This window comes from Corapipo altera, unplaced genomic scaffold (genome assembly GCF_003945725.1).
Source record: "Corapipo altera isolate COAL_440 unplaced genomic scaffold, ASM394572v1 54, whole genome shotgun sequence".
In the NCBI taxonomy this organism is placed as follows: Eukaryota; Metazoa; Chordata; class Aves; order Passeriformes; family Pipridae; genus Corapipo; species Corapipo altera.
The window spans coordinates 4,227,753-4,241,642 of NW_020884902.1; the positions used below are offsets into that span (position 1 = coordinate 4,227,753).

The 13,890-nt window shown below is 38.5% G+C and overlaps 1 protein-coding gene across 1 annotated transcript in view; it reads right to left on the minus strand.

The window, feature by feature from the left end:
* Positions 1-13,676, minus strand: part of RHBDD1 (rhomboid domain containing 1) — a 35,150-nt gene extending 21,474 nt beyond the window's left edge. The window contains exons 1-4 of the mRNA XM_027650683.1: positions 13,619-13,676; positions 6,163-6,681; positions 4,484-4,616; positions 1,035-1,123 (exon numbers count right to left, since the gene is read on the minus strand). Coding sequence (XP_027506484.1) covers positions 1,035-1,123; positions 4,484-4,616; positions 6,163-6,595 — 655 coding nt within the window. The 5' untranslated portion in view covers positions 6,596-6,681; positions 13,619-13,676. The remainder of the gene's footprint in view (positions 1-1,034; positions 1,124-4,483; positions 4,617-6,162; positions 6,682-13,618) is intronic.
* Positions 13,677-13,890: the final 214 nt, after the last annotated feature.

Consider the following 13,890-nt stretch of genomic DNA (forward strand, 5'->3'; position numbering starts at 1 on the left):
GGTTACTGTCAGGGCTTTATCCTGGCAAGTCTTGAAAGCATCCAAGGATGGAGACTGCTGAAGCTCCCTGGGCAGCTGATCTGACGTGGATGTTCTACCAGCCATCAGACAGTTCCCCCATCCCTCAGGAACACGCAGTGTTAACCTTTAGCTAATGTGGCACCAGACATCCCTCCGAAACCGATGCTTCACCCTCCTCTCCTTCCCTTAAAACTGCTGAACATACCTGACTGACAGGCTGTATCCCCAGCCTGTGACAAAACCCCCTGTGAGGAGCACACATCTGAACAAATAGTTCCCCACTGTACAAACACTGTATCCATGCTCAATTTGATGGCACAGTCATGAATAAAGTACTCAACCTATCAAGTAATCAGACAAAGAGTCAAATATTCTGACAACCAACCCCAGCACAGCTGTTGTGACAGGGCTTAGACTTCCAATTAAAACACTGAAATTCACAGGAACGATCAGGTAAAAATTTGCAAGGCTGTATTTAAAACAATTGCTAGACTAAAGATGTCTAAAGATATAAAAATAACTATTACTAAAATCTGAAAAGCTGTAATAAAATGTTGTTGGAAAGCTTGAGAATTCCAGTAAAAATTTCCCAAGCATCCCACCACCTTTTTCAAACTGCTGAGACTTCCACTAGAATTGACACAGCAGCAGACAAAGAAGGAAACATTTTATGTCCTGGCATATTTTTACAGCTTCACCACACTTCACTTGAAATGACATTTTCATTGACATCTTATTTAAACGATTTTACTCTAAATAAATATTTTAAAAGAAGGGTAAAAGGTATTCTTCTATATAAAAATATCTGAAAGTCACATCTACTGGTTCTTATCAACCATATTTAAGAAAAAAAGTTGATCTATTTTCTTCTGCATTCACTTCAATAATGAACATATCCTTACTCGTCTAAAAACATGCAAGAATGGCCTGAATCTCTATATGCAAGACTTACTGAGTTTTAAAAATAAAAGTGTTTCTTATGCAGATGTTGTAAATTCAATAAAGTTATATACCTGCACAGGCTTTCATGATCTTTTTCAGAGGTCCCTTAGTGTACATCAATCCAACAAGAATCCCTGCTAGATGCCCAGCAAATGAAGTCCTACAAAATAGGAAAATCTTGTGAGTAATGGAAAGGGAGACTCTTTTTTTTGTAGGGATACTGAAGGAAGAGTGCAGAATTTGTTGTAACCGAGGAAGTCCCTGAGTGAGACCAAGCACAGAGAAATTACTTGCCTGCAAGGACTTAATGTCAAGTTTTCTTTCTTCACAACTACCTTAAAGTGGGTAGGATATAGAGATATAGAAAAGTATCTAACAAATATCCCTAAAAAGCTGGAAACTAATTGGAGAGAACATTTTAATTGCTTGTTCAAAGAACAGAATACTCTTTCCCTAAAAACATTTAAAGACTTACCAAAGTAGTAAGCTAATTTTAAGCTTAAAAAAAACACCACAGACTTACACTGAAATGTCTGGTAGGACTTACTAGAACCATTGACAGTTCTGAGTAAAAGCATAAACACAGAACTTCCTACTGGACTATCAATAAAATTCTACAATTAGTCTGAGGCAAGCATGAATATACAGTGCCTTCAAAATAAAAAGGGGAATTGAAATGCTGAGAACCAAATTCTTTTCTATACATACCAACAATTTGTTTAGAAATATTGCTACCATTTGCATACAGAATGAAAAGGCTCTGGAGTCTTTTGAGGGATCAGCACAGAACCATATGTTTCCAGTAAACAGGGAGATTGGCTCCAACTATTGCCATGACTATGGGGTACTCTATAAATTCATAAATCAATTTTCAGCATTCAAATTAAGAGTAAACTCTTTTGAGTTTAACCAGGTTTAAAAACTATTTGCAAATTTTCCGCCTCTATTATCAAGTTAGAGAAGCCAATACACTAAACATTAAAATTTCCTACTATGTGCAATTATAAATAACTCATTTATACTGGTTGTCCAAAATTCAAGTAATATGAGCTTTTCTGCCTTTCTGAAGTAGAAATTAAACCTCTGTTTAATGTAAAAATACACTTAAAAATTACACTTTTTACATTCTGGTCAGAAATCCAAAGGAGTTACACAGATGGTATGTGCACTCAAGATGATGCAACTTCCAGGCATCTCTGGTAAAAGGATACAGGGAAATGCACGTCACTAGAGGGAGGTAAAGATCAAATCCAAATGGACTCTTTTGCCACCTGCTTTACCACAGACTTATATTCTGCTACATAGAGCTGTGGTTCTCTCCCACAAATAACCAACATTTTTTTGTAAGAGTAACATGTAAATGCTGATGTGAAAATTTATAGGTAAAACAAAGTATCTACAAGGAACTAATTTTTCAAACAGATTTTTCTGGAACAGATTTTCCAAATTTATGAAAAATGCATGCCTGACTTGGAAAATGTCTGCCCTCAGAAAAATTAAACACTTAAAAATCAGCTATTCCAGAAATCACCAACATGATATGGATTCACTTAGGACTTAAGATACCACATGCCCAATTCTGGAAGAGGCACAGAGATTAAACATAAAGTAACTTTTCACATGTCTGTTCTTCCACCGAACAAATGATCCCAAGGACTGCTATGCAAAGCCTACATCTCAATATCCTTACTTTATGGAAGGTGAAGATTAGAAGGATACTGCATGCATTTTAAAATTTCCCCAAAACAAAATTATTAATGAGAAAGAAAATCATTAGATGCCAGTAAACCCCTAAATCCTCTCCTACCAAACAAATCAAAGTTTTCAGTAGTCTCAGTTTTACTTCAGGATCTTTCATTGGTTATGGATTCTCAGGTGATCCTGATAGATCAATCCAACAGGGCAGGTCCAAGTTTACTGCAGGGGTTTTTGACTGGACAGAATTCTGCCCCCGTTACTGACCTCTTATCTATTCAAAACTAAATTATGCAACTTGGTCTACAAAGGGACACTCCAAATCCTGTAACTTGCCCTGAGCATGTTAAGAGCAATTCCATGAGAGCTACAGTTGTTATGGTTCATTTCAAATCAGTTGGCATTAACATGTTTAACATAATGGCATTAACATAATTAAACATGTCGTGTTCTAGGACATGAATTTCTGGAGATTACTACCTGTTTTCTATTATCATTTAAGTGCTGTGAAATTGCTCTGTGTAGAGGACACTGTAGAGGTTTAGACAAGGCAGCAAGCTAAGCTTCCATAAAATTATGAAATGGTTTTTGACCTTATTTCTGAACTTTTTATATTCTCTCTACCCCAAAGGTATTTCTGCAATAATGCAACTGAAAAACAACAGCACCCAACCTCTGAAATCATGTTTTTCCTCTGCTATAGACACTATGATATCCTTATGGCTTGACTTCATACATAATGCTCTTTTGTTATTCTTTTATAATAAAATAAACAGTAGTATTAAACATAATCACAAATAAAAACTGGGTTTGTAATACAAAAGTTTATATTTTTCAGAAGAATGTTTTTAATGCACTCAAAACTTTGGGTTTATACTTGTAGCAATGCCATGCAGTGACCTCTCAGCTCACAAATAAAATTGCATTTGGAACAGAGTGCTCTGCAGATCTTTTGTCTTTTATCCTGAGCTTCCTTGTTTCAGTCAGTAAGGCATAAAGCAATAAAACCAGTGTTTAACCTGAGTAAGATCTAAATTCTCCTTCAGGTCTAGGAAATGTTCTATCTGCTATATCATAGCATCTGACAAGGACTGTGTCAGTATTGCTGCACTTTTTTTTTTTTAATCTTTCTGAAAAGTGGGAAATTGTATATAAACTGTGATTTGGTAGTTTGTGGGGTTTGTATCTGTACTTCACATATATTCTCCAATATGATTTGCAGTTATAAAATATTATATAGGAAAAGTGCTGATTTGCAAACAGAACTCTAAAAATGAACTGTCAAAGAAGAGAAAGGCCCTGTTCTCACAGAGGAACGGGTGGGTGAACTGTACTGGCAGACCAGAGCACACAGGAAAATAGAGGGAGATGATCAGCAAGACTGCAGGATAGTGACATTCCATAAAATTTGTGGAATACCAGATAATAGTTTTATCAGAACTCAGCAGAGGGACTAAACCAGACAGAATGGAGCAGGATGGAAATGGTAAGCAGCCAGTGGAGTGCTGTTCTGCTCATGAAGCCTTCGGCACTACTGTGTGTTAGTCTGGTTACTTTGTTGAAAACACACATCCCTTTTCCTCATCCATCAGCTTTTGTTATCTTCCCTCCAATACTCAGCAACACCTTCTGGGAACAGTATTTCAGTTTTTTGACATGTGCTCAAAACAGAGGGTGTTAAAGAAAAAGAAGACTGTAGCCTCAAGACTTAATTTTGTAGCCCTGACACTCCACTTGGATACCAGCTAACACTACTCATGCCTCACCACACATTTCAGAGAGCCCAAACCTTTTCTCCTAACTTAGAAATATTAAAAGCACTTACCCTGGAGCGATTAAATGAATAGCCACCAGCTCCACCCAACAAGCATATTTACTGGACAGCCGCAGTCCAAGGACAGTGCTGACTCTTCCTGGATTGTAATGGTTGTTAAGAACTTTCAAAGCAAACAAGACTCCTGCAAACAAGAAGAAAGCACATGAAGAGAGAGGTACTTGTGCATAAATAATAAAGAAATGCAAGCAATTTAGCTAAGGAACTTGAAGTACCATGCAGTTCCACAGCACCATGAAGCATATTGTTGCGTGCCAGAATAAGAGTTCTAAGTTGGTTTTTCAGTGACTTAAAAAAAAAAAAAAGGATATAAAAATGATGTATTTGTGTAACAGCCAATTCTAGGTAGCTTTTTAATATGCCTACTCACTGTAGCTATTCAGGTATTCAAAACAATACAAATTTTAAAATGGGAGTTCCAGTTGAAATAATTGACAAAATTAGTAAACTCAAAAAAATAATCTGTGAGTTGAGAAAAGCCATTACTGAAAACAAGACAAATAGATATGTGTGAAGCTCAACAGTAGGCTAAAATTCTAAATTAATGGGAAATGATCTTACATATACTCCAGAATCACTTGTTTCTGAAAAAAGAAGTAGACAAATCACCTTTAAACACAGTAAATAATCATTCATTTCTAATTGACTGCAATTGTTTCATCATGCAAGCAACAGCTGATACAACGGAAGGAATTCAGAGAACTTATTGGAAGTTACAAGCGTTTGTGAAAAAAGTTCCTCTCAAGAGAAAGCTCACAGTGGTCTGATAAAAACCCTGAAAAATCAACAAGTACAAGGGACACATTGACATTGGCACAGGCAGCCAAACCCCTCAGGGAGAAGGGGTTTGTACTCAGGGCCCCTAAAGCCACCACAGAGGCAATATTAGAACTGGGCACGACTTGTTACCCAAGGGTGGGTGACCAGAGAATATCTGAAGCTCCAAATGAGCAACTACCAGGATGTTCCAACTAGTACCCCCTGAAATATAACAAAGAAACCCTCAGAGGTGTTGAAGCACCTTAGAAGTTAAAAAGGAGGGCTTGCCTTCTAAGGCTAGATCCCAGTGACAGCAGGGAAAACTACTTTTCTAGAAGAGCAGTGATACTTCTCCACTTGACTGCTCCTTTTTTTAAAGAGGAGTTCACTGAGTTATCTCCTAAACCCAGATCTCCTGAAGGAGAAGACAAGACCATTACTGGAAGGAAGTTGACCAAAATCAGATGCTTGGATGTTTCTAGCAGAAGCAAATCTAGGGGAGTCTCTCTAAAGACAGGCATGAATAATTGGTAATTGAAGATAAAAATTTTAAACTGGGAGGTTTTTCTAGAAGCCATCTAATGAGCATTATTGACATCAGAAAATGAAAACCCTCAGACTTCAATCAATCAGTGATATTAACCAGGAAACACAGTTCTACCGGGATGAACATAGTTTTTATGTTCTCAGGTAAAGTCACTGTTGGTCACAAGAACATGAACTCAATTACATCATGTTCATACCCAGAGTATAGGCTTTAAATGAAAAAATAGGAAAGCTTTACTGACATGACAATCATATATATAGGGAAATGGACACCCATCCATTCTCTGCAATTAACAATGATTTTTATATAGCACCTATAGATAATTAATTTTATATATGCAAATTGGACCAACTTTGTGCCTTACCTGAAAAACCTACACCACAACTCATTTCATAGGAAGGGTCATCCAGAATTTTCACAAGCAGGAATTCCAGTACCACATAAACAACTCCAATCAGCACTGAAAACACTGCAATTATGTAGGCAAACCATACGCTCTTAAGCTTTTTTTCCAGCATTATCCCCTTCCAAAGCATGGAAATCATGTTATAATACAAATGCCAGTCATCTGCATGGTGGAAAGGAGAAAGTAGCAAACGCTGCCAGTTCTTTTTGTAGATGGCTTCATTTACACTGATGCACACTTCAGTCAGTGGTCTCACAGGATTCAGAAAGAGAAAAACATTCAGTGCAAGTACCCCAAGGGTAACAGGAGGAATGTTCTGGAGTCCAACTTGAGAAATTTGATAAAGCAGCAAAAGCAGTCCAGCATTGACTCTTCCCTGCCTTCGCTGCATTATTACTTCTTATTCATAGAAATATGAAGATTATTCTGATTTCTAATCTTTTGTTCAATTTCAAACCCATAAAAGTTCTGGAAATCCTGAAAGAAAAAAAAAATAACTTGTTATACACATATAGGGGTGTTTTCAAGCTCATCACTGACCTTCTTTTTTTTAAACACTACAAATTTATCAAGGTAATCAGCTGAGACCTCTTTTTTATATCAGAAGATAAACTTAAGTGAGAATGAAAATGAGAATTTTTAAAATATGAGACACAAATAAAGATTTATACATATAATCCAGACAAGCATTGTGATAAAAAGCAGCCTGCAACCTCACTTTCACATCCCAGGACAGGTTTTAATTAATCCATAAAATACCTGAGTGTTCTAGATGTGTTCTCATTAATGTCCTGATTCACTCAGAATTATTAAAATTTCAGGAAGGAAACCAGTTCAAAATTCTCTAGAGTCTGTTTCCAGGCTTCCTATCTTTGCCACATATTTATTTTTTCCATGACCATTTTGCAACTTTTACAAATATTCAAAACAAGCTAAGCATGAAAATTAAAAGTTACAGCTTCAAAAAGTAACAGAGACACAACTAAGTATTCCTAAATGTAAGCTTTGAAAATTGTTACTGCTTTCCTAGGGATTAGAACAAAGAGCTTAGTTTAAAAGTATGTGATGGAGAAAGGAAAACTGCAGGAGGAAATCATATACAAGAGCAGCACATAAAATTTCCAGAGTTACAGCAATATTTTCATCTCTCCTTATTTATGCCAAAAAAACTAGGGGATTAAAAAGGGCTACAGCAGTAGGAGATCTGGCCAGAAACAGAGTCACTATGACACAAACTGAGAAGAGAGGAGGGAGGAAGCTGCACTGCAGAACACAGCACGAGGTGATGTGGATTTTCCAGAGTGGAACCACCTGTGGAACACAGGAAGAGACACAGAATTTCCAACAGGTTCCAAGGGCTACCCTGACTCGGCCAGTCCTGTTTTGAGTTCTGACAACTCTGCAAGGTGGCACAACAACAGCACAGCCACCCCTCACCTCCAGGATGTCAGTTCTTTGCAGAACTACTGAAGACACACAACACACTATTCCACATGTAAACATCAGTTATGTAGAACAACCAACACACAGTTACTCTTCAAAACTTTGCGACCAGGTTTCAAATGAAACTTCCTGAAATACCCAGACATACACAAATTCTCATCTCAACACACCACTAACCTTCTTTTTCACTACATAAAAACTAGTTAAACTTGCTAATATACTAACTTTACTTAAATTCTTTTCCAATTAATCGTATCAAATGCTTCCTCTGTAACATTTTTATTAGATAAACACACAACATCCTAATTCTTCTAGAGGACAGCAGAAAAAATTACACCTTTGTTAAGGACAACTCAAGATGCAAAATTTAACCTTCCACATTATGTCTGTTAGGATTTACTAAGCCTCACATTTCTACAGACCACTGGTGTGCCTGCAAACACCTCACTAAACACTTGTACTCAAGTATTCAGAGTACCATTAATAATTTGGTCGGGTTGCACCACACAAAGTAAGTGAGCACACGAAAAAGAAGGAAAGCACCTCTGAATGATGTTATCCTGAAACAGCAAAAGGACCTGTGAGAGCTGCACAGGGCTGAACATCAGAGATTACCAGCTGAGGGCCAGCCCACCTCCTCTGCTTAGATTTAAGTAAGAGGAGCACATACTTCCATGCTAATTCACACATGTAACTAATTAACACCATTTCTTACAGTTAAGTATTCTAGTCTCTGCATTTCTCTTGAAATTACATTTCTGTTTATTATAGCAATCTAAGAGAAGAAAAAAACAATTTGGTTGGGGTTTGTATCCTCAAAACAACTGTAGTAAAACAGAATGCAAGTAAAATGTCTTTGCTACATTACAACAAAAGTCACCGCATTTTTTCCCATGGTCTTATCTTGGACATGCTACATAATATCTAAGCTTTGCCCAGAACACAGTGGAAGCTGCAGAAAGGGGCTTATACCAGGCCTCTGGAACCCAGAACTAACTACACTGGTGCCTTCAAAAACCAGCTTCTAATCCTCTCATTTAACTCCAGAGGCCACAGCTGTTGCCCCCACAAAGTTCAAATGAGCCAACCTGCTAAAGTGTAAATTGATCGTTGCAGATAATTGACACCATCAGCCTTGGATGCTAAAGTCAACATTACAAAAAAAATACTTAGTTAATCAAAAGTTTAATCAATGTTGTTATCTTTTCCCACACTACTTGCTCTGCTATCAGGTATACTGACATCCCCAAACTATTCTCATATTCCCCTGCCCAGACCTCTGGCTTTTCTTGTACCACTGACACAGCTGCATTTCTTCTGTCACAAAACAGTCAACATAAAAACTTTTAGAATTTAAGTCATTTGAACACAAGTTATATGGAAATCTCAAAATCTTGCCATACCACATCGTTAAAATTGCCAAATACTACAGTCTTACATTTTAAAGTTTCCATCTCCCTTTTGATACTCTTAAATTGTATTTTAACATACATGCACCTAAGAAATGAACCTCATACAACACAAACCCATGCAACAATCATGTAACATGACTGGGAATGGTTTACACCATGATTAGAGCAGTGCTAGGTATTATAAATCATTCCCATTACTGGGAACAATCAAAAATGTCAGCCAAGACACATTATGTGTTCGACTGTAAGGGAAAAAAAGATATAAGAAAGAAAACAGTAGTTACTTGAGAGCCTCCTGGAATGCAACTCTCAGAAAATACATAGAGCTTTCAACTGTTCGAACATTCCTTCTCAGCCTCTACTCTGTTTATTAAAAGTCTAATGAGGCTTGAAACAATGAAGCACTCTTTCCTTTTTCTTTCTTTGAAAACATGCCACCCACTTCAAAATGTACAAATTTCCAGAATAGACCTGAAATGGACATTTGTCTTGCATCCAGGCTGCCACGTGTCTGCATTTTTGTCACCTACTCAAGATAAATGTCTGAACTAAGCATTCTTGGAATTTGTTTGTTTGTTTTGTACTAACTGAGTGTTGTAAAACATTTAAACTTTTATTTTTACTGTGACAACCCCTCTCGCTCACTTGGCAACCATAAAATATTATGACTTCATATTATTGAAAAATCATGTAATAAAGTAAATATTTTAGTAAATACCAGTTAAAATGAAATGTTATGCTGTCTTTTCCCACAGCTATAATTTGACTCCAGAAAAGAATCTTCTTGTACCCTTGCTACTCCCAAAATGGACAGAACTACCCTGAAATTTTGATTTACGTTTATGTGAAACCCAGTACAATCCAGAAAAAATTACGCATTCTGTCTGTGTGTCCAGATTAGAGCTAAACCAATGTAAAAAACACTTGGAACACATGAAGGGTGAATATCAGATCCAGAGTACAAACCATTCCACACTACAGATGAGTCTCAACAAGCCCACACCACTTGTCTGTGAAGACACAGTCTCAGAGTACAAAGGCTTATCCGGGTATACACAGAAACAGAGTTTTTAGGACAAAAGAAGAGTCCTACAAAGGAAGCAAAAGCAAATTGTAACCCATTTTACTATGGCCCTCAAACTTGGAAGGCAGTGGGGGAAAGGCATAACAGAAAAAAAAAAAAACAACGCAAGGAAACAACCTAAAAATATGAAACTAAATGAATCATGCTGTTTATATTTAATATGTATGCATGGAGAAGGTCAGCCACAAGCTGTCAGCCACAATAAGCTTTGAAATGTACACTCAATTACACAGTTCAAAACAAAGACAAGGTTCTGACTTCATTATAAAATTAATTACTTCATAAAGAATGACTTCTGCATTCATCAAATGTGCCTTTAAAGAGCATAACATGCTTTCATTCACAAAGAAACACTGAATGGTGAACTGAAAAGGCACAGCTTTTCAGAATTTGATAGGAGAAGTCACATATCTTCCATACAAAAGTTTTAAAACAATTTAAGTCAATAACTACCTTGTTGAAAGAATACAAAATTAAATATCAACATAAAATGACTGCATAAAAGGCTACATCACAGTCTTTTTATTACGTAACATTTTAAACTTCATTCGAAGTTCTCTCAGAGAATAAGGAAGTTCTTCTGCCTCTTATGTCTGCTTCAGCATGAAAATTGAAAATTTTTTATAGTCCTTTAATCCTCTTAAGTACTACTAAAAAGAAGTCCTTAACAAAATAAGCTTTTAAGCTAACAACTCCAATTTAAAACTGAAAATTGTGTTCTGAAGGGTGTGACAATTACTATTCACAATAATATATACACGTTAAACAATACATGCCAAGAATAATTTTGGACACCTTATCCCAAAATAAATGAGACAGCTTTCAGTGGAAAGAACCCAAGGAACTAGGTCAAACCTCATACTCTGCCACACATTTTAAGTATGAAATCTGAGACACTCAGCATATTTAGATTTTTAATTGCCTCATTAGTTTGGCTACTGCTAATTAATCTAAAAAGAAAAATACTTTTAGGCTGCAACCTCTCCATCCTGCAGTAAAGACACACAAAAAAAAAAGTTATTCAAATTGTTTCATTATCATTATTAACATGCACTGGAAGCCCTGACAATTTTGGACCCAGGTTTTCATTCACCAAAGAGAAATCAATTTGTTTTATAAGCCACCTATTTAAATTTAATTAGCCTTAGTATACCAATCTAAACATCAGAACAAGCATCCACTGGACTTTTCTTTAAGGCCTATCATTGTAAATACCAGTTGCATTCTGCCATCATTTGAGATTACCAGCAGTCCCTAAAAGGTGCTTGAAATAACCATATTTTAACTATCTGCCTTCATTTCCTACATGGCAGCCGCTTCTAATTCAAAGCCTTCAAATTATTCAGTTGGCTGCAGTGGCACTGAAGTCATAGCAAGCAGCATTTCCTTATGCCAGACCAGGACACAGCACGTGGAAACAATGAGCTTCCCTGGGGAACAAGCTCTCAGGAAGGTATAAACCTGCAAGTTTTAATTCTAGAGAGGTCACTCTGACTGTCCAAGCAGTCCTTTGGTTCTAAGGAGCTACTCCACCAACAGGTACAGCCAGAACCAGCTGCACACTTGCTCTGCCCTCACAAAGCATGGACTGGAAGACTTATTCTGGAAATTACTTTATGCATTTCAGACACCAGTTTGACCCTCGAGCATTACAGGCAATGTGGGTGTTATGCAGCAGCCAGAACTTGAACAGAACCACTATCCCAAGATGCAAAAAGAAAAATAAATTACAGAAGCTTTAAACAGGTCAAACCAAAATGCCGTAGCAGCAATATGATAAATATTATTTGATGTAACAGTCTTCAAAACCGCTTCAGTTTCTGAAAAATCAGAACAGCAATTACTGAAAACTTCTTTATATTGTGATCCAGGAAATTATTGAAAATATACTCATTATGTGACTAATCCACCACTAATTTTATTCCTTCCTGATATTTCAGTTTCTTTGTAGCCTCTCTCATAACAGACACCAATTAGTAATTACCCCTCAAAACACTACGATACATCTGTGCTAACTGAAATTAGAGAAGTAAAATAACAATAAATATTTATATCACTGTACTGGTGAAAGTGAGGGTATGTCATAGTTTAAGAAAATAACAATAGATCAGATCAACAGTGAACTTCAGATTAGGCCACGGACAGAGTTTTAACTTCACAGATGTTTAACTCTAATTAGGGTCAGGGATTTGGTTTTCCAGTTGAATATTTTGTTTTACTTGAATGCAATAGTTACACTTGTGTAATCCTAAAACTGAATAATTATACTACAGGTGTATCCTCCTTTATCTCAAGAATTTTGTAATATAATTAAAAATGAAGCCACCAATGATTGCCTGACTCCACCTCAGAAGTGTGAAGCAGAAGGGTTCTTAAAAGTTTAGCATTCCTTAGTCTGGGTTGCTTTGAAGGAAAATTTGTCTGCAGTTTGTAGGAGAAAGGTAGGACAGGAAACTTACTTTCTAATTAAATCCATTTTAAATAATATGGGTTAAATATCCAAACAGTTCAGAAACACACATTTTCTAGTAGTAGTGTTCTGGTACTCTTGCCAATACCTCAAATCTATCTCAATTAATAAAATGCAGTACCAGGAAGAACATCTTTGTGCTATTTCAGGAAATCAAACCAGCTCAGGTATTAATTACATTTTATAAACACCTCAATTACTGAAACTCCACGTTAGACAAGCATAAGAAAGTTTATCAAATATAGCTGAGGTATATTTGTCATAGTCTTTTTTTTGTTTTTTATAGCTGCAAGTTATTTACAGGCTTGTTGCTTTTTGTTTGTTTGTTTTTACCATTTGATCACTTTAACAAAGAAAGGGGTACAGCTCTGGTCAGACCTTATTTTTTTAAACGAATTACTTATAGAGTATGTAAAAATTATTGCTGTAAGAAAATGTAGTGAAACGAGAAAAAGAAGCTGTTGAAGCAGTAAGGAGCGGCAGCACATGTGAAGGTGTCGCTGCATCAGGGGCAGACTCGGTGCGGGCACTGAAAACTCTGCGGGTTCCCCGACTCCTCCGGGCGCCGCTTCCTCCTGCGTGGCGACAGCGCCGGGAGGAACCAGCGCCACAGAAACGATGGGGGGGAAGGTGCATATCAGGTACCAGTACGACTCCCGAAACTCACTTCACTTCTACAACTTCCCCCGCCACTAAACCGTCGGGGAGAAAACCCGAGCGGAGAACGCCCAGCCCGGACACCTCCGAGCCGCGCTGGGCTGGCGGTACCGGGCAGCCCCAGCTCGGCTGGGCGGCGGCTCCCCGCACACGGCCCCCGGGCCCCTCACCGCCAGGGAGCCGCTGTGAGCCGGCAGGCAGCGGCAGGGCAGGAGGGGAAGGCAGGGGAAGGCAGGGGAAGGCAGGGGAAGGGGCGCAGGCAGCGCCGCGGAGCCGCCTCCTGCTCCCGCTCCCGCCCCTGCCCGCGGCGGCTCCAGCGCCAACCCCCCCCCCCCGCCCCGCACTCACGTTCTCCGCCGGCAGCGTCCGGGCCCTCGCGCCGCACCACGTGACCCGGGGCCGCCCCCCGCGGGGCCGCGGGGGGCGCTGCGCGGGGGGGGGGGGGGGGGTACTGAGGGCGGGCCCGGGGCCGTCTCCGCTCGTTATCCGCCGGGCAGGCGGGGCCGACAGCCGGGGAGCGAATGATAAGCGGGTGCCTCTCATCAAAACCTCTCAGAAGGTGCCCTACTGCGCAGCTGGGAGGTTTAAGTTGCGCTTACTCTAGTAACGCCTGTAAAAAT